Below are 27943 nucleotides of genomic sequence, written 5' to 3' on the forward strand. Positions count from 1 at the left end.
CTAAATTCTAATCACCTCTAATCTGAAAGATCCCCAGGAAGATAAATATCTGTAAATTGTTGTTTTGGGTTTTTTTTAAGCAAAAGAAATGGCCTATTACTATCATGTAATTCTGCAGTATTTACTAGATTCCCAAAGTTCATAAAGTACCTATGACGAGCTGCTTCCCCCTGCCCTGCAAAAGAAGCTTGCAAATAAAATCTGGAGTTTTGCTGTTGTTTTTTTTAAACTTTTTTCAACACTGATGTACAGAACACAAAATGGTAGATAACAAAATGTTCCCGTAATGTTACAGAATAGCTAGAAAAAGCATTTGTAAAAATCAGATAAATTAGGAACTGAATATGACACTGAAGGTGTCATTTGATATGATGGAAAATGGATTAACAAGCTTATTAACCTCTATGCACATTTGAGTTCTCTAGTAGCATGTATACTGTTTATCATACAGCCGTATATACATTGTTCAGAATACTTGTTTCTTAATTATTCTTCCTATTTATTAAAAGATTCAGATGTAGCATCTACTGTTAAGTTTCTCTCCACATATTCTTGTGTGATTTTAAAATATCAGAGAGTATTTAACTTTATTTTTATTTACTTCAGAAGGCATGAAGAAACTGCATTATTTTAGCATACAACTGGGACCTTGATTCTAGTGAAGCATATTAATAAGTCCAAAAAGAAAGTGGAATCCTATTGACTTTCCCAGGTACCCAATAAGTTGCAAGATCTTCGATTTTGTGTTTTTCCCCCCCATGGAACTCCTCCTTGATACATCTTTATTTTACTTCTCTGAGGGCTTCTGTATGTGCATCTCCAAAGTGTCTCCCTGTCCATATTTCTTTTATGAGATTAAAGCGTCACTTATCTCCCAAAGGAAACAATTCTTTCTATCAAATGTGTAACATCCAGTGACACAGGCTGCTATACCTCCTCTAAAGTGCAAAAACATCTTAACTAGCCCACAGGGACTGAATTTATCTCAGTATAACAGTTACCAACATCAAGGTCATTATATGGACAGATCAAAATTACAGTTGTAACTACATACTATTTGTTACAGTGAGACTCATTCTTCTTTTAGTTCACAGAATAAAGAACAGATCCGGCCTATTACTTTGAAAGATCTACACAGAGTAAAAGCAGATTAAAGCATTTTCTCACTGCTGTGTGCAAAGGAACTAAAAAAAAAAAAAAAAAAAAAAAAAGTACTGTGGCAGCCAGTATTACAAACGATGAGAAAAAGGTGCTATGTTTTAAGTACTGCACTTCAATATTCAACATTTCTGTACTTGACTCTACACACACAGGTTTGACAGAATTATGCTGCTTCACTTGTGCACATAGGTACCTGAATAGTTTGAAAAGACAGTGTAAAGTTATTAACCTTTAAGAGTCAGAGTCTTTCACTGACATGAACGTGGTGATTTAAGTCACCTAGCACAGGACTGCTTCAAAACTGAACAGTTGAGACCAATCATTACGACTGTAGTCTAAGTAGCTTGTAAGTTTAATTAATTATAAAAATTTGTCCCATACACAGGTAGAACAATTGAGCAGAGCATCCAGTGTCATTACATGATCCAAAAAAGAATAAGCTGTTACTACAGGACACCCCCCCACACCTTCTCTAGCATGCAAAGGGCACTCTTACCAGGGTGCAGCAATTCTCTGAGGTACTTTAACTATACGGGGGGGGAAAAAAAAGGGGGGGGGGGAGTCACCCAAAAGTGATATTAGTCTCATACTGCAGATAAGAAAGCATCTTATTCTTCCAAAAAGTAACAGCCAAAAACTCAATCCTCTAAACAGGTCAATAAAAATCACAAGGTACTGCTGTCATTTGTTTTTCCACATACTTTTTATAAAACATCATTTGCAAAGTTATTGAGTTAACTTAGGTTGAAAGAAGCCTGTAATTACCAGCACTGAAAAAGAATGCTTAGAGAGCTTATTGTAATGTTAAAAGAAGGAAAAAGTTACATGCATGGATGGGAATGGATTAGAGTTACATCTAAGAAATCCAGTTCTCATGGTACATACTTCCATATTTAATATATATTTCATGCTACTGAAGTAATTTTTCCTTTCAACCCAGGAGGCCTCAGTCCTCTGAAAACTCACACATCTACTTAGGATCACACAGATGAACAACAGTCTCAGCAGTCTCAACAGGCAAAACTGTAGTTTTGGGTCCAAAATGTTAAGCCTTATTAGTCACAAAATAAACTGCGACTTCACAACTTGAGGATATAAAAGGAAAAAAAGGGGAGGAAAAGAAAAAGCAGGCCTGTTGAACATATCTCTTCCAAATATATTGTCAACACATTTCTTTAACAGTTACCACCACCATACAAGCTGACATTTAAAATCCAGTATCAATGCCCCCTACATTTCTATCCTGGGCTTATTATGTTATAAAAAAAAGACACCCTCATGCATACACACTGTGCAGTGATATGTCTGTTGTGTCCCATGACCTGATGCACACATGAAGTAGAGCGAATCAACATACACATAGCCAGGGAGAGAACTACCCTAGCACATCCAGAAATAACATGCAAGCAACTGAAACAGTATGACCATGGATGACAAACAATTACAAGCAAAAGCAGGAGACTTCGCAAGAATACATCATAGTGTCTAGAAGCCAAATGAGTTCATAGCAGCACTTTTCAGTCAGATACAGCTTTCAAGGTCTTAGAACTGAGCTCTACATTTAGAGCTTAGAATGAGGTACTTCGTTTTAAAATAACAAGCCTATACATAAATATTTTCAGATGATTTTCTTTGCTAATGAATGCCCACTAGGCAACTTATTTATAAACATAGTACTATACTGCTGAGAAAACAAGAGAAATAGCCAACTGTTCTCTACTGAAAATGCCCACCAATATGCACCAAACTGATTTTAGAAACAACTGTGTCACAACGCTTAAAATAGTAAGGCAGTAAATGAAGTAAATAGTGAAGCCTTTCCATTTGTTCATTTGTTTTTTTGGATCCTTTCTTAATTGTAGCTATAATAAAAACAGTGCAAATTACATGATTATTATAGAGCTGAGAAGTCCTGAAAGAATTGCCCAGGCTCAGGTATAGTTCTCAGTTCTGAAATCTGAAAGTATATACATCACAAAAGTTGGCTGCTGTTGCAACATGCTATTAAAGACTCTAATTACAGTGCAATTTGATGGAATGCTGCTTCAACACAGTAAACATTCACTCAACACATAAATCACAAAAAATTACTTGAAAGCAACAAAGTTTGTTGGCTATCATTGCCTATGGTTTTGTCCTATAAAGCAATAATGACTCACCCATTCATTCACATATGGATACCTCAAATTCAGTAGATTTTGTAATTTGCATATAAATATGTAATAGTCTACACACAGTTTCATTTTCATGTGCAAAAGAAATTAGTTGAGGTACCCCTTCTATTAGTCAAAGCAAACATTACTTGGAAGTGATCTATACTGGTAATCAAACACTTTCCCTGTCTCCTACAGGGCTGTTCAATTTCTGTTCCTGACATCAAGTCTGTACTGTTATGTACATTAAAACGATCGTGCTCCAGACCTATCAGCGCCTCACTGTTCTTCAGCAGTTTGTTTCTCTGATGTGAAATCTCTCAAGAAGCGGGAAAAGCAGAGAGAGGATGTGTTCAACCTGCCCCAGACCTCGATGCCTGGGAAACCCCTTTACGTGAGATATACCTAGAAACGCTTTTCTAGTCTTCGGCCTCCCCGGGCAGCAGGCACTCTTCACAACCCCCTCTCTCTGCCAAGCAGCGCTCGCTGGGCGTCAGGGAGGCTGCAGCCTCGCCAGGCCCGGGGGCTCTTGCTCTCCGTGACTCGCACGCAGGGCCGCGGCGGCCGCCGGCCCGGGGAGCCCCCGAGACATTGTGCTCCGGGAGCCGCCCGCAGCCGTCGCGGCGCCTCGATCAGCCCCGGGCGGGCGGGGAGCAGGTGCCGCAGGCCCGCGCCCAGGCAGCGGCCGCCCGCCCTGGGCTCGGCATCCCCCGCGCCCGGCAAGGCGAGCGCGGGCGAGGCCTGCGGAGCAGCGGCCGCCGCTGGGGCCGGGGCGCAGGCGGGCGCCATGCTAAAAACCAAAATGGCTGCCCCAGGGAAAGGAACCCCGCTCAGGCCGTGAGGGGCTGCGCCTCCGCCAGCCCGGCCGACCGGCGACGCCGCTTCGCCCGCCGGACCTCGCCCAGGTACCGCCCCGAGCCGAGGGGCCCTCTCACGGCCGCCCCGGCCGCCGGGCGCCCGCGCCTCACTTCCCGCAGAGCCCGCCCTCGCCCCCGTACCTGCAGCTCGGCCCGCTCCACCTCCCAGTGCGCCCTCTCCATCTCGAAGCGGGCCCACTCGTGCTGGATGTAGTGCAGGATCCCCGGGATGGTGTAGTGCTGGGGCCGGGACAACTCGGCGGGGCCCGCCGCCTCCTGGCCCGCCGGGGCCGCGGGGCCCTGCGGCTGCTGCTGTTGCCCTCCTCCTCCTCCTCCGCCGACCCCCACGCAGCCCCCACCCGACTGCAGGTTCATGTTCCCCCCCGCCTGCGGCGGCGGCTGCTGCGGCCTCGGGGCGGCCGCCATCCCACCGCCTCCTCCGGCTCCGGGGTGCTCGTCCATTGTCTGCGGGGAGCCCTCCTCCTCGTCCCGCGGCGGGGGCCTGGAGCAGGGGCCAGGGAGGGGGGAGCGGAGCTGGCTGGGGCGGGGAGGGGGGGGGGCGGGCCGGGAGCGGGCGGAGGGGGCCGCGCCGAGCAGTATCCGGGTGTCAGAGCAGCGCCGAGCCGCCACCAGCCGCCATTACAGCCGCCGAGCCATCGGCCCACCCACCTGCGGCCGGGCGGGGGGGAGCGGGGCGGCGCGCGGGGGATGCCGGGAAGCCGTTTCCCTCGCTCGCCCGTCTTCCCTCTCGCGGCCGGTCACGGCCGTTGTGCTGTGCGGGCGCATGCGCGGACGCCTGCCAGGGAGGTAAGCGCCGTGCCCGAGGGGCGGGGGAGCGCGCTGAGGTGGGAGCGGGGCGGCGGCGGTGCCGCTCCCTTCTGAGGGCGCGGAGGCGGCTCCTGCCCCTCGCTCCGCACCGCGGGACAGGTCGCGCCCAGGGCTTAGCCGGTGACACGCTGCCAAGAGTAGTCACTCGGGCAGTGGCCCTTGTTTGCCTCCTATGCCCCTTCAGGCCGCCCCGCGCGGCGCGGCGCGGCGCGGGTTAAGATGGTGCCCGGGCTGGCGGCCGCTGTGCCCGGGGAGCGGCCGCGCCGCCGCTCTTCGCTGTCCCCGCTCTCCCCCGAGCAGCGACGGCAGCAGCGGGATTGCAGGAAGGCTGTGAAAGTCGCGTTTGCCTAAGTTTTGGCAGTAACGTCATGCCGGGACGCAGCCCCGCCAAATGTTGGAAGCTCCGTACTCGGGGAGTTTAAAAAGTAATTAGAAGAGTTTGTAGAAATAATTCTCGTTTTGGCCATTAGCTATGCTGTGGGCCTTAGCTCATCGCTTTTATTTTATAAGAAATAAAGCTGGGTGTGCGAGGCCCAAGATGCCGTTTTGCTTTTCTGAGCAGGTATTTACTGGCAGCCTGGGGGAGCCGGGTGGTGGTAGGGCCTTGGCACGGCGGGCCCGAGGGCCTGGCCGGGCCTGCCGGCGCACTGCTCCGCTGTTCAGACTGATGTGCAGAAAAGCACATGGGAGGCTGAAGAGTTTAAGTCCTTAAAATTCAGTGTAATTTAATGGTACATTTAATTTACCTCACAAGTAGGGAACTTTCGAATAGGTTTCTTAAATTCGTGGTACGTCTGGGGAGGTTGCCTGATCGTTTTTAATGAATGGTCATTTTTGAAGTATCTCACTGAGTGATGAGGGATTTGTGTAATGTTTTTCTGTGTCCCTTGATGGGAGGGAAAGTGCATGTCTCCTTTCCTCATGTGGAAAAGACTAGGAGAAAAGGGAGATTTTTTCAAGGCGCTACTTGTTTGTTTCACCTGGTTAGCTTTATCAGTGATAGCAAATGCTCCATTGATTGCTGTAGTACAGATAAGGTCAAATTATTTTGGTTACAAATTATTACTCTGAAATGCAGTATTTATAAGTCATTTATCACCTCCTATTTGAAATGACTTGCAGGTCACCCATTTTAAGTAAGATGGATTTTATTTTGCCTCTCTTGCAAATGTCTATGTACTGTACTCATTCAGTAAGAATACGGATAGTTTCCTAAACAAGGCTCACTCTAGATAGATCTAGAATTGTATTAATTACTGAAAAATAAATACTACTTGTCTCATCAAGTATTGGTGTTTCTCTACTAATCTCTCCTCGGGTACATTCTGATATTTCAGTTGTTTTACCCATTCCTAGCTGTCTTTTCCACTGAATCATTTCCTACTAAAATTTAATCCTGCAGTCTTCCTGATTCCACACAGATTAGCCTATCTAAATTCAACTCCTTTCCACATCAGCAGATTTTTTTCATTGTCCAAGGACAGTATTGAATCATTACCAAAAGTGAATACTTCTCAACAAATTTAGCCTTTTTCAGTTACAATCTTAAGACATTCCCTGTTCCTGAATATACAGGAGTTACTGCAATTTCATTCTGTTACTATATTCAGCCAAGATTTTGACAACTAAGCAGCAAAGGAAAACTTTTTTACTCTTTCCTTCCTCCTTGACTTCCCTGGAATAATAAGGTTGCGTTTTTTAAAATGCTTGATCCTGGAGTTGAACACAGTGATTTCTTTTAAAGCAACATAGACAGTGTTTCATCTTCAGATGAACTATGTTTTGTACAGTAACAAGATCTATCATACAAAAACAAGTACTATTACTGATAAAAAGTAATAACACTGTATGTGATTGTTCTTAAAAGCCTTGTCCATGGGCAGAACAAAAATAGGAAGAGTAAGAGTATTGATTACATGAGCTGTCTTCATTTGTTACATATCTTTTTACAATAAGTGCATAGCCAGATAGCTTAATAGACTAATGTGTATGTCAAAAATACCTGTTCCCATGCTGTCACCTGCTTGTGCCTCTACCAGTTAGACTTTTTTCTTTCTCTTCACTTCTATTTCCAGTTTAACCCATTTTGTCCTACATTTAGTACACACATAAATTAAAACACAGTTCTGCATCCGGAAAAACAGTGCAATGTGCATTTATACCCTTGTGTTGAGCTGAACAATGCAGTAAGTTATGGGCTTATAGTTCTATCTAACATTCAGTTTCAATTCTTGGAGAAGCAGATTTGTAAAAAAGAAGTCATTCATTTCTTGTTAGATTTAATCTCTTACATTTTAAGTGAGATCCCTAAATTGTTGCAAAACTTTGTTATAGCACAGTAACTAAAATTCTTCTAGACCTTTGGACATTGACTAGAGTGGTTTTACCTCTACAGTAGACAGAAATCTAATTGGAATGACAGCTGTAATACCAGATGTAAGTCTCAGACTCAGGTTGTCTGGTTTTTGTTTGTTTGTTTGTTTTTTGTTAATAATCTATGTATCAGAGTATGTATGAATATTGGTGGAATCTCTGACAAAATAAGGTAACGTCAAGTGTTTGTATCTACTGGGGGAGTACTTAAAATTATGTTTTATTGAGCTTACTGCATGTGGAATTTGCTGGGTTGGCCACGTTGGAGATGTAAGACCTTTTTATCTACAGAACAGGTATTGCAGGCTTTGCCTCTCTAAGAGGTCTCCACCACTGTCTTGTCAGATACTGGTTTGGGGGTGTGACTCACAAACAGGGACAGCTCTCACTGAGGTGTCTCATGAGGTTACTGCTGCCTACCAAGCTGGCATGTCCTGGAAGCAGTTCCTGAACCATCAGTTTCTCGTCATTCTGAAGTAAACCAGACAGATTTATATTTGTCTTGAAATACAGCTGTTAGGTAAATGTTTCACAAACACTCTAGCTATCTGTACAGGCAGGGGAGGATGAGCCTGCTTGGGGGCAGTAAAATCAAGAAGCATATCTCTTCATGAGCCAGGGTCCTTAGTCTTCAGCCTGTTTGCTGGTTTAGAATGAGTTAAAGCCATTGTATTGTAACTCATCAGAGATTGCATAGTCTATCAGTCTACACTGTGAGTCACACAAGCCAACCACAGTACCAGTTCCTCTCCTAGATGTTTATCTTCAAGAGCTACTTTAAAGAGGGTAGGATCTCAAACACAGTGTGACAAGATATATTTAAATTACAGTAGTTACACTGTAGTAGATATGTATGCCAAATTATGCTTACAGAACAGATTTCTTGCAAAGGAAATAAAGGAGAGAGCTACTCGTTCAGAAAGGTAATTCATTTTGAAGGAAAGTTTGCAATTTTAAGACATTTTTATGTCTTTTACTGATGCCCTGTTCTCTACATGTAATACATTCCTCTTTTTTTTTTTTTTGAGGCTTTTGATTTTTGCTTCTTGGGAGTCTTCATTTTGTCATACAGTTTTGTAGGTGTTTCATAGGTGGGGAAGAATGCTGTAGGCTATTCTGGACAAAATTTCTAATGCGTGGTTGCCTGTGACTGGGAGAGCTGGACTTGACAGTCCATCAGGATCTGGATAGTCCCTTCCAGTCCTCTGTTCCTAAGCCCATTTGTGATGCAGATAGTTGTCCAGTGACCTGGAATGAGAATGCCTATTCATTTCTGACAAACAGCCTTCAGATAGTAATGTCTTTTCATTACTAAAATGAGTAAAATAATGGCAGAGATATGAAAGGCGTGTATCTTGCACTAGCACCCTTGAACCTTTTGATTCTGTATGCATAAAAACAGTAATTCATGTTGCATTTGTATGAATATGCATGTACACATGCAGGTATGTGCGGGACACAGAAAAGCACGTAAGAATTGTAACAGGAAATACAACTGTCTTCATAAATAGAGACTGATTATTGATCATAAAGGGTAGCTTCTAAAATACAGAGAGTTTTGTGGAGGAATGGGAGACCCATCATGCATAGATATGCTTTTTGTTTGTTTACTACACTTCACAGATCTCTTTACATTTTATATATGGAAAATTCATTTTAACACATTCTATCTGTAAGCAAAGATGAAAGGAGGAGAAATAAGCTTTGCTGAAAGAAACAAAGCTCAATAATTTATTTTTTTTGCCTAAATTGTGCAAGCATAGGCTTTTGTTTCTATAGGAGAGTTTTTCAGAATTATTTTTAAAGGAAATAAAAAACTGAAAATATTTTTATTTTTAACACTGGTGTAATTCTCAAAGGCAGCTTCCAAAACTATGCTTGCATGCTTTTTGGAATCTTTTTTTTATTTATACATGCAAATCAGAGAATTTATTCCGGTATTTCTGCACAGAAATGTGTGCTTGTACTGCCATTTGTGTGAGCAAAATTTATGGATGTAATTTTGGAAGCTATCTTTTGACCTGGTGGGAAAGTACTTACATCAATGATTAGTGATACCAGTGGACATCTCCATTTTGTATGTTAATCACCTGTTCTAGTGTTGTAAATAACGCTTGCCACATAAATTACAGATTATACATTCCAATTCTACTATGGTTCTACCTCTATTACAGCATGGTTCATTTTTTTATATCTATTCTGGTAAGAGAATTTGTAAGAATTAAAAAGGAATTCTGGTCCATAATATTTTCATGTGTAAAACAATCTAGGGCATTCAAAAGAATACATACAGATAAAATAGTCATAACATTAGAAAAGGATTAACCATGTAGAAAGATTAGGTTAATAAGGGAATAATTAGGATTAGGGGCCAATCTTTGCACTGGGATCCACATGTATCGATTCTTCATCTATTTTCTGTGAGATACTGCTTTACTGGTGACTCAGAATGCAACAACTCTGTCAGTACTGCTAGGGTAGTTGTTTTACTGCCCTCCCTGTCTCAGGTCTCACTTGGATATCCTCTGACATGTTACGCCTCAGGCTTTTACTCTTCTCCGATGGAATTTTGTAACTTGCGTGCTTTCTGAGAGCAGGACTTTGGTTACGCTCCTGAGTACCACACATGACTAAATTATTAAAATAGCTTAGAACCAACTTGCTCAAAACAAAGGACTATTAATTCATATGTCAGCAGTACCAAACACAAAGACGAAGCAGAAACCTAAGAAATAAAAAAGAAAAAATGTGTATGTCTTTCTCATTATCTTTGTTGCTCAGACAGACGCAATTTGCAGTTGGGAGGAACAACACGCTCTTGGTCTCTTAGCTTGCTAGTTTTTCATTAAAAACAATGGGCAGCATTTCTTAGGTTGGTCCTCTTTCAGACTGCTACCCTTTTCCTAGGACCTTTCAGGGTTTAGGTTTCTTTTGCTCACAAGGTTGGTCTCGGGGAGAGTACCTCATTCTGGTCTGGAAGGAGTCACTCCTTGTTATCACTACTTTTTGGAAGCTTTGCATCCGAAAATGACTCGTTCGTCTCACTGTTCTACCTTTTGTTCTTCATTCCTCAAAATAGTAAGACGTCTCTTCTTATTGCAACTCTATAACTTCAAGCAGAAATACAAAATAGAACAGGAAAAAATAACCACACATAAAATGCAGAAAAGATCATACAGATTCCCATTTCATCACAAATGTACGCCTAAGCTGCCATCGGACAGTGAAGATCCCTTAATAAATATCCCTCCAGGTCCTTTTTCTGTCCTGATTACCTAGTTCTCAGAGAACCAACTCCAGTGGTTCTGAAGTGCAGGGTGCAGTCAACAAGCTGTGTTCACCACAACAGTTTTTTCAGCAGTATTTACTGTTGTTCATGACTATTCTGTCTGAGTGAATCAACAAATGTACATTTGTGTCCTCAACATAAAGAGACCTTACAGTGTTTACAGAAGGTGAGAAAGCTGTTAGACTGTCCTCATTCCAAATAGATTGTGTTGTGATTTGTATTGATTCCTCTTCGGGACTCCCTTTCCCTGGAGGTGCCCGCAGACAGGAGCAGATGAAAGAGAAATTAACGGAACAACAGACAGGTTTTCCTGCAGATGCAGGATAATGGGAGGGGAGAGTTCTCCCTGTTAGAGGACAACCTCTGATATTTTCCTCCACTTGGAAGACTTGCACAGATTTAATGGAGAAAATATATATACTCATCCTCTGCCCATTTCAGATATAATGTTACCTGTTTTGAAGAGTTGTATTTCCTTCCAGGATGCTTTTCTGAAATAAGTCTGTGTGAACCTGTTTTTGTGATTTGCTGTGTGATTTCTCCCCCACCCACATGTATTTTTAAACTGTTTAGATCATATGGTACTTTCTTAAGGATAAGAAATGCCCCAATGACATCTTCTACTTATTTACTCTTATAGGAGATATATTTGGCAAAAACTCAAATTAATATTTTTTCAGTTCTTCAGCTCCTAAAGTTGCAATTTTAGTGTGGCTTCAGGTATCTTACTGGCAATACTTCTGAGGCTGTAGATAACACTATATACATAAATCATCAATCTTCATTTAGTTAAGAAGTGAATTCTAAGTATCAGGTCTAATTAGTGAAGATGCATTTAGTATAGAAATGTAAACTTTTTTGTGTATGGAGTAAATCACCATATACTGAGGATAATGGGATCACTTTCTTGAGATACAGGTGACGATAATAGAAGTGGCTTTTCTTTCAGAAAATAATTAAGTGACCAGTATTAATCACAAGTAAGCAATACTTAATGGTACTTAGTGGTATTGTGATATATTGGAATTCTTTGTATCACTGTCATGAAACTATCACCCATAAATAGTATGTAAGTTTGTCCAAGTTCTTTATAGGTGCTGCCTCATACTATGCAACTTGCCTAGTTATAAAAAATAAATGTATGTTTAAGTATCTATGAAGCTGCTGACTTCTGACCAATTCTGTTCTTTGTATGTTTTCCCTTAATGCAGAAATGCTTTTCTGCATTAAGATATATTGTTTTTACACAAAGAACTATACCATATTGTTCTGTGGTTTCCTGACATGTTTTGTTCAGTTTTTACTTTCTTACAGGAGCTGTCAGATCTTAGGGGAGAATATTTGCATTATACCTTGGTAAAGCACCAGGCAAGGAACAAACTTTCAGAGTAGGAATAAAGAAATGGCTTTTGCAGTAGTTGCTGTATTTCCAGTGCATAAACCTCAAGAGCATATGGGCCAATAAGTCTGTGATCCAAATGGAGAGACAGATGGAAAACATTACGGTGACTGGTTTCTGGCATTAAAGAAAATAACCCAGAACTTTTATTTAAAAAAAAATATATTCTGCAGTTTAACTTTTTTGCACACTTTTCAAAACATGAAAGATTTCAGTTGTTTAGCAAGCAGATTCTGATATATGCTGTGCTCTCTTTAATAGCCTTTTTCATTGTACATTGTATATAGCATACTTACATTATACAACTATATTTCAATGGCATTGTGTGGATTAATATTAATTTAGCCTGAGATTAAGCTGTTTTGAGTAATTAACATGAACAGATTTCTGATTAGCTAAGAGCCACACTTACTTTTCATCAAGTGCAGAACCTACCTTTACCTTCAATATGGGAAAGTAGACTGGAGAAAACAGTTTTTGGTCACCAAAAATGAAAAAACCTGACAAATTTTGCTTTTATGAGCAAATGCCTGCTGTGTTAATCTTATGTTTTGGTATTGGGTAAATTTCTAATAAGATGTACTCAAGCCAGTTAGCACGCTAGAGTAACATCGTGAGTAGATTTATGATTTTGAAGAAGAAATCGTTAGTCCTCCCCCCCCCCGCCCCAAATCACAGCGTTCTACATAGAAATGAAATTGCCCGATAATATGAAGGGTAATTTATTGCATAGTTTGTGATTATTTGTATGAAAAGCCATTGGAGTTCTACTTGTAGAATGCGTGTGGAAAGGTCAGAGGGTTTTTTCTGTGTTCTATGGTCTATGTTCTAGCAATAAGCTCAGTCTGAAACATATGTGAATTTGTGCTGGCCAGCTTTTAGGAATCTTTTATAACTCCTATGTATACTTTTCTTTTTTTTTCCCTCCCTCCACAGAAATACTCTTAATTACTGCACCCTATACTCAAAAATACTGCTGAGATTAACAAGAAATGATAAAATTTTTTCTTATGGTAAACAAACAAGGTCAGACGAGACTCTCTAGATATTATGAGCATGTGGAAATTCATAAACGGACAATGCTGGAAGCTGAAGTAATCAAAAACTGTCTCTCCCGTTCAAAGGATCAGGTAAGTTATTGTATTTTTTTTCTCTAGCCATTTTATTTTAAACCAGGTTACAAAACATTAGCATCTCACACCTTTTATGTAAATAATTCTGAAAAGAAAACATGTCAGCTTCCACTGCAGGCCATTACTTCATTTGTACCCATGAAGAGAAAAACTGTATTTCTAGATTATGTGTTTACTCACATGATCTGTTACTCCGTGTTGAATAAATAAGTTTTTCTGAGGTTTATAGAGTTATGTGTTTCTTCAAAGGAGCCCAGAAGTCCAGGAAGAATTTCTTTTATCCTGTTATTACCTGTCTGGCAGTGATCTGTAGATAGATATTATTGCTTCTTTGCCAGAAAGTAATAAATATAGTATTGGCAGCTCTGAGTTAAAAACTTATGAGAGAGGATCTCAAATCATGAAATTATGATCTAAAATGTAGGATTTTTTTAAAACGCATTTTTTTAGGCCTTCTTTTAGGCATTTTGATTTTAAAGGAAAATTCATACTTTGTGCAAGAAAGTCAGAAAACACAAAAGTTGAAAATTTTCTTAAAGGAAAGTTAGATTTTCATGGCTTGTGTATTTGGTTCTTTAAGAAGAGTACCAAACTCAGCAGAATTGTCAAGCACATTGGTTTGCATTTGAAGAGAAATCTGTGACTTGGAATCTGACTGGGTTTTTGGGGTTTGTTTTGCTGAAGTCAGCTTCTTTATTTTTCATTAACTACGTGTGTTCTTGAACAGTGGTCATCACATACTTTATTCTAGAAAACCTCTGTAAAAATACCAGTTCCTACAAAGTACTTGAGTTCACAGAATTGACACTGGCTAAAGAAATTAACCTCCCCAATACTGCTTTCAAGAGCTTCTTTAAACAGAAACTTCACCGAAAGAAGCGTCAGTATAGTGCCATTTCAAGGACTGAACAAAATGTTGCATTTAAAAAAGGGTACTTACAAAGCAATGGATAACAGCACCATCTACTGGCTTCTGCCCTATTGTGAAATACATGTAGGTTTTCCCCCTGGGTCTGGAAGTCCAATACTCTAGCATTTATATAAAAATATTTATCATTTTTTAAATCTGAAAATGAGCTTCAGGTTGTCTCTTTTGGAAGTGTTGCCATTTGAAGATTTAGGGGAAACTCTTGTGTTATAACCCTGAACAAATTACTTCAGTTCTGTATATCCTCATTCTTGCATATGAAAAGTGTTTTAAGATTAGCAGATGAAAAGTCCTATGTAATAGGTAAATATGCTGTTAGATTTCCTTCAAGTCAAAATAGTTTGTGGGATCTTGGGAAACCTATTGCCCTTTGTAGGCCTTACAGTGTAAATGAAGGTTTCAACCCTTTGAGCACTATGTGTTTAATAATGCATTAAGCTTAAATGGAAAATACTATGTTTGACTATTTTTGCTTCTGCCTAGTGCTCTTTCATTGAGTATAAGGACTTTAAGCTGGTCTACCGACAGTATGCAGCCCTTTTTGTAGTCGTTGGAATCAATGAGACAGAGGTAAGAAATTATATAAACTCTTGAAATATAAGTTTGTATTACTCACAGGCAAGAACTCAGTCTTTCCACTATGGAATTTTGCAATATCAGTTAGAGAATTTCAAGGAGTCATTGCACAATTGTTTTTATTGCTATTAAATAAAAAGAGGTGTAAAAGAAAATGCAGTATGTCTGACTTCATTCTATTGTAGTAGACTGAACTCTGTTATCATGAGACAGTCTTCACAAGCCTTATACTGATTCTGCTTTCTAAGCTTATGTTTGATTAATGGAGGTGGGGCTTCTCAACAAACGTTAACGCTACAGCCATATCAGTTGTCTCATCTGCAGTGACTTCTGAACTGCTCGCTGTTCTTAACCTCATTGGCCGAAGAAGGAATTCCCATACTGTCAGCTGGAAAGACGACAATTTCTTGTATAAAAAAAAAGAAGAGGTATCTGAGTGAAAATTGACAAGTACTGTTATTTCATGACTTCAGGCTGAGCCTGAAGTATTTACATTGATTCCCAGTTCTCAGAAATGAATTTAAAGCTTACTACCAGAGACCGTAACGGGGCTGTGAGGAAGATAGCTGGCGACTCTCACAGTATCTTCAAGTCAGGGTTATAAAGGCATGCAATTCAGAGCAAATTCTTTTGGCTTTGGTATACCATGCAAAAATAACCTATCCACACTGCTGCAGCAGTTCACAGTGTGACTCTTGCAGCTGGCAGATGCAGCTTCAGCATGGGTAGGCATAGCCTAGTTAGCTGTCTTTATCTAGCTAACACTGGTGACAGTAGAAGGGATGCAATGGAATGGCAGCAGCCCAAGCGAAACAAATCCTGTAGGGACTGCAGTGCTTACCCATGTGGCTGTCCTGTCCTGAAGCTTATGCTCCTGAGCTCTCCCTGCTCTTGGTACCTCAGATACCGGGTAATCACACCTCCTCTTGCAATGATAACCTGAGTTTGTGCACTTTATTGTAGTACTTGTTATTATTTTCTAATTTACATACATCACAAATTAAAATAATGCAAATAATACTATCTCATCTTCTATCCATTCATTTAATATTCACTTGTTTTTAATTTAATTTCAGAATGAGATGGCAGTATATGAGCTAATTCATAATTTTGTGGAGGTTTTGGACAAATACTTCAGCAGAGTGGTGAGTGAGACATTGAATCTGTTACAAAGCATTTATTCTCTTTCAAAGCTTTAGTTGCTTCAGGGAATAAATCAAGGGGAAAAAAACATTTTATATTCATGCAGAATTTTGAGAACTTTAGTATGAATATTATAACTGTAACAAAGCAGTATCAGGAGATTTTTCAAACTTCTTTTCAGAGAAGTTAAAGCACGCATGGATTATAAATCATCAGACAAGGAATACCAGAAATATTTTTGCTAGAAAATGGTGTTTTTTATATGCTTATACTCAGGGGGTTCTTTGGGTCATCTACTCTAGAAGTAGCCAGTGGCATTTTCTACTTCAGATTTTTCCTTTACATTTCTTAGCATTACATCCCCAAATACACTTCATTCATGATACAGATGGTAAAAGCATTAAACAGGGATCTGACATCACTCATGCTGAACAAGTTTAGAAGGATGGAACAAATGAAACCTCAACAACTAATCTGTACTTGTTCTCCCCAAATTATTGTCACATAACAGTGGAGCTCTGATAAAACAGCTGTTATATAAACAGCCATTTAGTTAAGAATTCAACATCAGACATGGCTCCAGTTAAAATGATGCTCTTCTTTCAGGTGGGAGATTTTTTGTTTGTTTTTACAAAGTTTGAAAATGCAGCATTATAATCCTGGATAGAGCTTGTGCTATTAAATATTGTTCCAGTGCTGTTTAATATAGGATTTGTAAAGATCTTGTTAGAAAAATCTGGCTGAAGTCATATTTAGGCAGAGTTTCAGTTTGGCTGTATTGAAATGTGTTAGATATCCTTCTTATAAAAGAGGACTGGATAGAATTTCTCCCAGAGTCCATCAGCTTGAGGGTATTGCAGTGGTAATTATACATACAAGTGATCAGTATGCAGGGTTTGTAACATTGATTTCCCAATACTAGTGCTACAGCAGACATAAGGGGAAAAGCAGAGATGGCAGAACTTCTGCGTGAGTTCAAGGGCATGCTTGATAAGGTCATCTAACCCCCTCACCATTTGAATGCCTGGCATATGCTTTAGGCTATTATCTCAACTAACACTGTGCCTTCCTATTGAAAATTGGTTGGTACTGAGTATATCACTTTCTTATTGTACTAAATTCAGAATTAGGATTGCAGTCACAACATAAGCAGTGATAATGAGGAATGGAATTTGATCCCTGCAGCGCAAGAACGCACAGTAAAATTTGCTAGCATCTTATTTATCTAACTGGGCTAATAGCTGCCAGCCATTTCTCAATTTTTTTCTCTTCAGTTGAGATAGAAGAAAAATAGATGCAGTTCTTATGTGTCTAAACCCAGTATGTGTCATTTCTTGACTATGTATGTAATCCATACATTGATAGTTGTTAGAAATTTGCTGAATTCATCATAACAGAGATTTTGGTATTATTCATAGCAGTTAGGATTCAAAACTAGGAGAACTGAAAAGGGGAGTGGTTAAAGAGATCTCATACCATTCCATGGTTCTATTTTTAATGGCATATATACACAATAAATAGCAGAACACTGAATAACAGGGCTATCATTCTAGCTGGGGTTTCTGGTAGAAACCACAGACCAAAAAAGTATTAGGTCTATACTGTTATGGATAAATGATTAGACTTTGCAGAATTTTAGCAGAATCCCAAATTATGATGATAACAGAAACAAAACTGTGGGAAGGAAAAGAATATCTGTCCTGCTCTAGAGAGACATTTTGTCATCTCTGTATTTTTAGTTTTGTGAGTTTTAAACATTCTCGCGTAAGCTGTTTTTATCTAATCAAGTTTACAGAGCTTGAATTCAGATATCAAAACAAACATTCACAGAATTAGGGGCAAGTTTTCAAAGTTGCCTCTGAGATTTAATTATGAGTCCCCTTCATTTTCGTCATAGCTACCCAGAGAGAACTCTGCATACTGTTCAGAATATATACTCCACCATTTTCAACTTCCTTTTAATATTAAGTAAGTTCAAATTGATCAGGCTCTTGAAGTGTAATTTTTGTGATGGATAAAAAATTTTTAATTGAAGGATGGGCAAGATCACTCAGTAGAGGCCTGCAGACTAGAACCACCTGTTCAGAGCATCGTTAGACCATAGTAGCATTAGTAATTTTATAAGTGGAAACTCTCCCAAAAAATCCAGAGTTAGACTGTAAATAGAATCCATAGTGGCAAAATTCCTAAATTCCTTCAGCAGCAGATAAAGAAGTTCTGTGGGAACAGGCATCTGTCTTTAAGCAGAGATTAGGAAAGCTCCACCCTGACTGTGCAGGATCTTAATCACTGAGGCTGTGATTAAGCGTTTCTAAATTTAGATATTTAACTGAGGCACCTAAGCTAGAAGTCTGGTCATCCTATGCTCCCATTATGGTCAGTGAAGACAGATGAGGATCTCTAGAAAGTGAGTCATGTCTCGTGAGGCAGCTGTTGGAGATACCTCTCTCTTCTGTCGACTGTAGAGAGAACACAAGGGCTTCTAACTCGGACACTTCAGTTAAGCGGCTAAAACTTGGGGTAGATCCAGGCCAAGAATAGAAGGGAAATGATGACAATGGAAATTGTGTTGCTTGGGCTGGAGCAATAGTTAAAAAGTGTTAGGGGTCCAAGGCCTGTCCTCTCCTAGGGCCCTGCCTTGCCCTGGCTACCACAGCCATGGGCATATACAATATCTAGATTTTGCTGTTGAAGTGATATGCAGCAAAATATTTAACTACATTTTTATAGAAATTGTAAAGCTGGCATTAACATCCTGTTTTTGCAGAAGAAAGAAGTGAGAACATAGGGCTGGAGTTGGCATGATTAGCGCTACTGTTTTAGGCTGTTTTTCTACCTGCTCATTCAGATAGCGCTGCATATATTCAAAATGTTACCCGTGGGTGATCTCAGTGGTTTTTTTAAGTAAAAATTTCAGAATGTTGTCTTTTGTTATGGAGGCAGATGACCCATCAAAGGCAAAGGAGGCTTACAGTTTAGAACATGGAACTGTGCAGTCCAAAACAGAAAACTGAATAGCTCTGAAATTTTACATCTGTATTTTGAAGACTTTCTTTATCCTCTAAAGGGAGTAATGTGTCATGTTTAATGACTATGAGGTGAAAGATCAAACTGTAACTAATGGTTGTCTGTTTCTTTTTCTTTCAGAGTGAATTAGATGTATCCTTTTCAATATCAGAAATCCATCTATTTATTTTTGGTGTACCAGTTCATACTGTCTTCATAGTGCTGAGTGTCAAACGGTCAAGAACATGCAGAGTCATGGTTTCACAAATTTTGCGCCTGGAGTAAGTAGCAATATTTCGGCACCCATTAGAAAATGTGGCTGATATTCATGAGGGTCTCCTGCTTAAATCTTCAGCCATTAAGATTAACCTGGTATCATTTAAAGTAAGACAGGCAGAATGTGCTTTCAGAGAACTACATAACACCAACATCTAGACATGAATAGTTATATTTATGGGGAACTTTCAGGCTTAAATGAGGATTACTTCAGGATTTTACATTTTTTCTTTAAGTTTACAATAAAATAGACATTGAAATAAACTACAATAATAAGAAGTGAATATTATATCTGTGTCTTGGTCCAAATAGTAGAGTGGCAGCATCATTGCAAGATTAGGTTTTCACTTGGATCTTGCTTTATGAAAGTTTAGGTGAATTTTACTTATCTGTGTCAGAAAACAGAGAGGAAAGAGAGAGAAGCTCAGGAGGAAGAAATTTAGGAAAACAGCCATTGCCACAGATACATCTGATTTTTTTTTTCCCTATACAGCCATATTTTCACGTGTACTATCTAAAGGTTATTAGCTAAAGTATAATCAAAACTGAAATAAAACCAAATACAAACAAATGGTAAGTGCTAAAATACAATCCTAAATACTTAAACACAATTAATAAATAAAATACAATACTGAATACTAAAATGCAAAGAAAAGTGAGGTAGGAGAATGTACTGTAGTGCAAAGACCCTTCTCTCACAGCAGATACCTAATCCTAGTCCTTCAATCTTCTTCTTCTTCCTCAGTTTTTCCAGTCCCAAATTTCTACTGCCTTCTGTCTGTAGATCAGCAGTTTTCTAGTTTTTATAGTTTTATGACTATAAATGTAGTTGGTTATGTGAGGTTCTGCTGGTACAAAGGGTTTCAGTAATACACCTGAAATACAGTTGTCAGTCTGGAATCACATACTTAAAAATAATTTTAATTACCTTATTTAAGAATTAATATATACGGAGAATATAGAAACATTCTGTAATCATTCTCGCTTCTTTACTGAAAAAAGCAAAATGGAATGATCTAATTAATTTTGCTCGCATAAGTATTTTAATCCTTCCTTTTTATATACATGCTAGAACTCTGGCTCATTTACTGAACTTATTTATTTATTTATTTATTTATACACACACACACACACACACACACACAGTGTTTCTTTCCTGAAATGTAAGAAATGCTGTATTGATATAAGACTCCTAAGCTTACTTACAGTATAAAAGAGCAATAATGAAATTTCAGCATGAAGGGACTCTTAAAGTCTCTGAATGACTGTATAACTACATTTTTATATTCAGTTATTGTAGTTAAGGATTAGAACTATGTACCTGTCTAAAAGCTTTGCTGAATTAGAGACTAACCTGTCATATGCAGTTATTATACATAAAAATGGCCCCTTATGTTTCCATATAGAGTACTTCGAGTATGCATTTACACAATGTTTTTTTTTAATCTTAGTTTGTTTTGAGTATTGATGATTCTAAATTCTGCCTGCCTCTGGTCATCGGTTTCATACTGAGAGGAATTTTCTTTAGTTATATGCTTGCATGTGCACATCCACAAGATCACTAGTAGCCCACTTAATGGCTGAGAGAAGCCTCTGCCCATCTCCCAAGCTTCTGCATACACTGCTAGTTTGCATTGTTTAGAGAAGTTGTAGCAGTATGTGCTAACACTAACACTAGAGACTGTTGCAGTGCTGTGTCTGAGTGACTCCCTGTAGAAAGTCAGCTTCTACATGGTTCACATCTGCACGAGAATGTGAAAATAAGTATTTGGAAAGTAGGAATGTACATCACTATCTTATTTAATAATAACAACCTGAAAGAAGGTTCTCAAGTCTCAATTGTGCCAAATTTGGAAAACTTCATGGGTGATATGGCCCTCCTCAATATATATAATGTACATATTTTTTCCATTCAGAAGTGCACTTTTTTACATGATACATTTTAGGAGCAGTTTTAAAACATTTTACTTCTGTGTGTTATGTGTAACAAAATTATTCTCTCATTTAGGAAAAATAACTTTTCATAGGCTGAGAGGATATGCAAAATAGTTCAAGTGAAGAGAGACATCCTCAACATTAAATGTAAAGTAGAGTCATAGTGATGAGGTGGGCTGTTCAGAATTATATTTATTTTTGACAACAGCTTGAATAGCAGATAAACAGGTCCAGAAGAACAGTATAGGATCTGGACTACAAGTGTCTTAGCTGTTAATGCAGTGCAAACAATAATCCGTCAATATGCCTTTCATAAAGTGTAAGATAATATCCCCACCTGGGATTAAACCATCTCCTTTGCCAAATAGTCTTAGCTAACTCTTACATTCAGTATAATTAGCTTGGATGCATAATATCTGATGGAGGAAGTACAATCTGAGTGTCTGTAACAGCAAACACCAAGCATTATTTACAGAATCTTTGTATACTGAGTATCTGGCTGGCGATTGTCATCATTTCCTATCTCTGTGATACTATTTTTGTGTATAGATCCACATGAAGTTTATTTTAAAAGTGATAGCAGCTATTTTATATTGAAAATAATATTTACTAACATGAAAATTATAGTAAGAATCTATATGAAATCCAAAAACATAAAAAATAGAGCATAATCACATTCAGGGTATTCACCCATTCAGAGCAAACCACAGTTAAATCTAAAAGTTTTTAATGTCACACTATTGAATTATTCCTGGAACCCATGCTAAAGCAGCATGTCCACTGATTTTTAAAACATTCCCAACCTCCTAATGCAGCTGCTTGTTAATGTGGGACTCAAGCTTGCATTTAAGTCCCAACACCTTCATTCACCCAAGCCACCTGCATCCTAGCTTACATCCTGGCCTGAGTCTGGAATCAGCTATCACAAAGAGGCCCTAGGGCACAAAACACAGACTAGATCCAATCTGAATCTTGCCCAACAGATTCATACATAAGATATATGTGTACATATGGGTGTGTGCATGCGTGACTGAAGAATGCATGAGAGATTGCAAGATTATCATCTTATGCATACTACACAGTCGAACACAGTAACTACAATGAAGTAACTACTTTAACTCCTGAGGAGCCATGGTTTTTAATGGTGCTTTTATGTGTGGATTGTAAAGCATCTGGCCATTATACAAGATGTCCACTTTCATTCTGGAAGTAAGTCAGTCAAATACTTGAGGGTACCAACTGTAAGTATTTAATCGTGTTGTTGGGCCAGTTGAATGAATAAGTACTAAAACTGTTCTGGCAATCTTGCTTCCTAGTGTGTTAATATCACTTGATGAGCTTTTGTAGATCAAGTAGTAGGTGGAATTTTATGTAGCTCTAAAACCACAGCTTGGGTAGTGTAGGACCCACTTTCTTGGAGTGATTATGACAAAAAAAGATTATAAAAATTAAGGTGTTATCACAGCAGCTTTGTAGGGAACAATATACTGCTAAGTGTGGGAGTTCCTAAAATCACTAAAAGTTGACTTTTCTATAGCTTGAACTGGTGAAGTAAAGGTCCCTCGAAGACACATTATTAGTTTATGGAAGAAACAAATATGTATGTTCCCGTTGTGGGAGGGGTGGAGGAAGACAGAGTTCTCTAGAACCAAGCATTTGAAGAGTGTTGTCTTGATCTAAAAAAAATTACATCCCATTGCAACTAGTTTATTCTTCCTCTTCTCAGATAAAAGGCTTTGGTACAGGAAATACTTCTGTGAGTCATTGTATTCTATCCCCCGTGGGATAACACTTTCAGAATATGGCACATTTAAGTAATGATGAGAAAATCAAATGATAAATTTATACTGAGAGTTTATAAGGATACACTTCAATTTGTACTGTAAAATAAGAGGATAAAATGGAAACCTATAGGATTAGTTTAAAACTGCTTGTTCACTAAGGGAAAAGTTTCCCTCTAGGACTGTGATGTAGGAAGAGAGGTACTCACATAAGGTGAATCAGCCAGCCTTCAAATTTTCAGCAAGACTGTAACCACAAAAGTTACCAGAGCAGGAGCCACTGGCTGCCTCCAAAGTAGGGGCTAGTAGATATAGTAGATAACCTAGAATATCACAGAATTTGAAGGTACCATTTGTCCCCTATTTAATGTTAGCATAGTTGTTTGAGGAAAAAACACTCAGAAAGCATTAAATGGGTTTCAGTGATTAAAATTAGCCTGCCATTAGATAGGCTAGAAGTTACTTTAAAGCAAATGTTAGTAAAGTCAGAATACATGAGGTTTCTTAAGTGTGGATAAAAAAAAAAAGCAGCAAAGCTAACCTTTAGTTGAAGATTTACGACCAGGATGGCAATCAAAGTTTTGCAATGACTGTATATTCAGTAACAAACCATCTGCCACTTCAGTCATGCTGTAATCCCCAGAGCTTTTGTTTGTACTCTTGGGTGTGTTGCCTGATCACAAAGTGTTGGCTGCACCTTATCATCTCTTAAGCCTGTACACACCCTTAATTACTCACCTAGAAAACCCTGCAATATCTTAAAATGTCCCTATATGAAGAAGGTGTATGTCACAAGTCTTGAATATGCCTTTTTACTCCTTTCCTGCTCTCTTCCTTCTCCACCCCTCTCAACTATCTGCCTATATGATGTTTCAGGGAAGGAGACACAAGACAGTGTATCATCTTTAGCTCCTTTTTGTGTGTGCATGCTGTAAAACCTATTTGTGAGAGTAGAAAAGCATCACTATTTCCTTAATAGGGGCAGCTCCTTAGGTCACTAAACACCAGCATAAGGTTTAAATATCAATTTCCGTAGGTGCCAGGTACACAGCCAGAATAGCATTGGTTGAAATCCATAAGCCAAAGAATATAGTAAATTTTCAGCCTATGCAGAAGCTGAGCCTTATGAGTAATGCATTTATAGAGATGCAAAGATGAATATAAGTTTTCTTCTGCATACTTGTTTAAAAAATGCCTGTTAACCTCTGACTGCACAGATCTAAGGAAAGTCCCCTAGTGGCAGCCAGGCAGGCAGGATTCTTACTGGAAGCAGAACCTTTAATGAGAGCTCGGGGCAGTGTACATGTCAGTGCACACACCATACATACATATATATATATATATAGTTTTTCCTCCTCTTGCCAGTTGCTCTGACTGGTTTGATCTGCTGCTCTTCAGCTGGGTGTGGATCTATGACTTCAGGACTTTAAACCCTGAAATTTGGGGTTACTTGCCAAACATGTGACAGATGGGGAGAATGAATCTTGCTGAGGATCAGAGACAGATGACCCTCACTGGGCAGGGCATTCAGACTTGCATGGCTAAGTGGTGTTTTATGACAGGATGCAACAGTAGAGGACAGTCACAAGACTTAGAGGAGGAGAAAAAAGAGCCAAGATTGCTCACTGTGCAAGTCTGAATGTTTACCAAGAACAGCATGGGAAAGTGAGGTGGGAACGGAACTGAACAAGGATGTTTGGTTCAGGGGAGAGGGTTAACAATCCTTTGAGACTTTCCAAAATTAAGATGAGAGATCTTTCCAGAATGGTGAGTTAGTATCCACATTCAAGCTGCAGGTGAAATCATTGCTTCCAGAAAGATGGCTGGGCAGTGCAAGATTAACGGGTTACAGATGGACAGAGAAATCACACCACTAAATTTCCTGTAACAGTAGGTCAATTTTGAAATAAACTGGAATGGTCCTAAAATAAAGTGACATCTCATTTAACCATACTGGGTTGAGTGGAACAGCCACAGGATACCTAATGATGTGTGTGCAGTTTTCTTTAGATATGATACCAGCTCTTTAGGGAATGCAACAGGGCAAAGAGCAGTCAAATGTTCAAAGTGTTTTCTCAAACAAGGTGATGCAGGAAAATAAGGCTGGAGTGCTAGTTTGTAACAACTAGAAACAGTGATAAGGCAGCAATCTTGTAAGTTTTAGAATCTCTGAATTCTTGAAGGGAGAGGAAAGCCTGGAGGGGCAGAGGAAAGCAGTCTTGCTGCTCCTCTGTGGGAACTGTAGCACTGTGAATCACTTAGGTTGGCAGACTGCAGAAGGATAAAGCCACTCCTGCTGGTTTTTAAACTTGTTGAAACCTGAACAGAAGGTTATCTAACTTTGGTAACACATCCGCTTGCCTATTATAGAGCACTGTGTCATCGCTCAACTAAATAGGAATAGAAGTGTCTTTCTAAAAATTCTCACATTACTATAATAGAAAAGCCTCTAACATCTCGGTTTAAAAAATAGTTCTGTAAAGACTGTGATTTACTTGAAAAGTGTAATATTAGAAGAATTTTGTCTTAAGTCTTTAATCTGCCAAGCAAAGTAAAAGAGCTACTTCTGTCTCTATAACCACAGAAACTGCCATTATTATAGCTTTTAGGACAATGCTGTTCACCAGTATTGGAGGGCCTGAATCTGATTTTTAGAAGCAATTTAGGCCTATGGCCAAATTCAGAAAGCAGTCTGGTATTTAAAATGCAACTTACTTAGAACTAGATGCATAGGTTTAGGCCAGCAAAGTGGAAACTCTCTGATGAATTGTGTACATACCAAAGACCCTTCTCTTCTTTACTTAATTTTAACTAGTAAAGTTAGTTTGGGGCTTAAATTCTGCTGTCACACATACCTAGACATATTTGCTCTTGGCCAAGCAAAACACATTTATTGGAGCAGCTAAATCTTATACAGCTGCTTACCCCACTGCACACGCATCTAGCAGCCCTGAGTTCAGCCCAGAGAACTCATGGCAAATGGTATCTTGTGTAGCACCCTACTAGCTGAATTCTTTGTCCATTAATTTGAAGATACAAGTTCACCTTCGCTCCACACTTCAGCCTGAACAAGTTCAAACTATACTTCTCATCTCCTAGAAGAGTGCCTTACCCATCAGGCAACAGACAAGGCTGATATGGGATATTTTATACCCCTCTTGTTGCTTTAATATATTGCAGCAGAAGCAGTCACCAAGATAGGGGCAAAAACTTCGGCTTCCTTCATCACTAGGCTAAAGCATCATACTCAATTTTACATCCAGCAGAACAATCTTAGATAGAAGGCAGCAGATGCAGTTGCCACCATCCCAGCTAAACTTGCCTACTGAGAAATGTGGATTTGGAACTCCCCAGGCTGAGGAGGAACTTGGCATAGGTACTCTACAGCTTTTAACATAAGACAGGCAGCATGTCTAATATGACATTTTAAAAGAAGAGTCCGAGCCAGTCATCTTTACCCAAAGTAAATTAACCATTTATTTACTTTTACTCTCCTTTATGAGATTTATTATTAGATTAATGCATCAGCTCTTTCATATCAGCTGATTCGCTATTTTCAAGCAGGTCAAATATATACGATCAGTAACTTAGGGTAAGAAAAATTACATATAAGAATGAGATTTTAGTAATTTGCTGACAAATGACCAACAATTTTATTTAGAAGAAATGCATTATATTTGCATCTTCACATTCAAGTTTGTTGTCCCTTGATAACAGTATTTTATATTCAAGCAGTAAATAGTACCAGATGATAGTAAATTAACCATCCATATCTAAGTTCAAGTTTACCTTTCTTTTACTACCATATGATAATCTTCCAGGATGCAACATTGTTGGTGCTTTATCTTCTCTACTAGAAATTTTAGACATCGCTGTGGCCAGGAGAAAACAGATCAGCTGAACTGTCTGTTAGTGCTAGTAAAACAAACAGCCAAACAAACTAGAATTTAGAAATTTTAATCAAAGAAAGACAAGGACTAAGATGGCTAAGATTTTCTCTGAATTATCTTCATGCTGTTCAAAATATACTTAACTTGAAATGTTTCTAGATAATGTTCAATTTGGACAGAGTGCACGTCATTTTGGATGAAATGGTGTTAAATGGTTGCATCGTGGAAACAAACAGAAACAGAATTCTTGCCCCTCTGTTTGTGCTTGACAAAGTGGCAGAAAATTAGCAAGATACACGACTGACTAAAGTGTTTTATGAAAGATAGTGAAACCATCAAGACCATGCCCACAGCAATTTTCTGATTTCATAAGACCAACTCATGCAATATTCAAACTTCTTGGAAAATATTCTGCTTATTACCCTACCTACCCAATGGAAAGATATAGCTAAACATAAAATGGAATCTTAATTTGCAGCTTTCTAATGAGACAGTAAAGCCTTTCTAAAACAGCCAATTTTTTTTTTTTTTAATTCACTGAGGATAAAATAATGGAGACTTGCACATTACTGTCTAGGTATCACTTTGTATTATGTAGCATTGTGCCAGACTTAGGAGAAGAGAGAAAATACAGAAATACAGTTTCAAACTGAGTTTCAATCCTTCCTTTAAAGCACCAGCCTGAATTTTTATTTTCATACAACTGTAAATTAAATTTCTGTAACTTTTAATGACTACTTTTAAACTAGATTCAGCCTTCAACAAAAAGCTGATTTCATTTCCTTTTCCACAGAAGTCATGGTTATGAAAGAAATGTAAATAACAGAAGCATAGATGTATTTAAGATTCCTGCACACTGTGGAAGTTGTAACTAGAAGTATTTGGCACTTATAGTATTATAACTTTAATAAAAAAAATAATAAAAATCAAAGGATTGATTATCTTTTACCATACACATATTGGCTCCATAAATTACACAAAATCTTTTCTATCTTGGCATAGTAGTGTGTTTTTTTTCCACTCATAGATTCTCTATCCACGTATTATGATTATAAACTCTACAAAAGATGCATAGCAAAGATATGAAAGTTTCTCACTAACAAAAAAGTACCAAATCACATCTTCCTTCTGGAACAGTAGAAGGTAGCTGAGTAACAAAATTTTGACTCACACCTGTATGCTAGACTTACAGTCTGTAAGTCAGTAAAGAATTAG

At 38.9% G+C, this 27943-nt stretch overlaps 2 protein-coding genes across 11 annotated transcripts in view; one reads left to right on the forward strand and one right to left on the reverse strand.

Moving 5' to 3' along the window:
• STRN3 (striatin 3) overlaps nt 1-4706 on the reverse strand; it is a 65561-nt gene extending 60855 nt beyond the window's left edge. For 6 of the 7 annotated variants that reach the window (XR_010884179.1, XR_010884178.1, XM_067296689.1 and 3 more), the window contains exon 1: nt 4313-4706. Coding sequence is in view for 5 of the 7 variants with exons in the window: in XM_067296689.1 (XP_067152790.1) it covers nt 4313-4633 (321 nt within the window). In the remaining 2 variants the exon portion in view is untranslated. The remainder of the gene's footprint in view (nt 1-4312) is intronic. The other variant, XM_067296690.1, reaches the window with a different exon arrangement.
• AP4S1 (adaptor related protein complex 4 subunit sigma 1) lies at nt 4131-27817 on the forward strand. 4 transcript variants are annotated; one of them, XM_067296695.1, is made up of 6 exons: nt 4131-4219; nt 12997-13190; nt 14605-14691; nt 15774-15842; nt 18988-18999; nt 26888-27817. In XM_067296695.1, the coding sequence occupies exons 2-6, from the start codon at nt 13053-13055 to the stop codon at nt 27014-27016; spliced, it is 435 nt and encodes a 144-aa protein (XP_067152796.1). In that variant the 5' UTR covers nt 4131-4219; nt 12997-13052; the 3' UTR covers nt 27017-27817. The 4 variants fall into 4 exon arrangements, with proteins under 4 accessions (XP_067152796.1, XP_067152794.1, XP_067152797.1 ...); XM_067296693.1 differs by lacking the exon at nt 4131-4219 and adding an exon at nt 4890-4978; XM_067296696.1 differs by lacking the exon at nt 4131-4219 and adding an exon at nt 5277-5424.
• The last annotated feature ends 126 nt before the right edge of the window (nt 27818-27943 follow it).

The sequence above is a fragment of the Apteryx mantelli genome, chromosome 4, assembly GCF_036417845.1.
Source record: "Apteryx mantelli isolate bAptMan1 chromosome 4, bAptMan1.hap1, whole genome shotgun sequence".
NCBI lineage: Eukaryota > Metazoa > Chordata > Aves > Apterygiformes > Apterygidae > Apteryx > Apteryx mantelli.

Coding starts and splice junctions, on each gene's coding strand:
- AP4S1 (XM_067296695.1), top strand. CDS start 13,053: ATGATAAAATTTTTTCTTATGGTAAACAAACAAGGTCAGACGAGACTC. Junction 13,191..14,604: donor TCTCCCGTTCAAAGGATCAG/GTAAGTTATTGT, acceptor GCTTCTGCCTAG/TGCTCTTTCATTGAGTATAA. Junction 14,692..15,773: donor TTGGAATCAATGAGACAGAG/GTAAGAAATTAT, acceptor ATTTAATTTCAG/AATGAGATGGCAGTATATGA.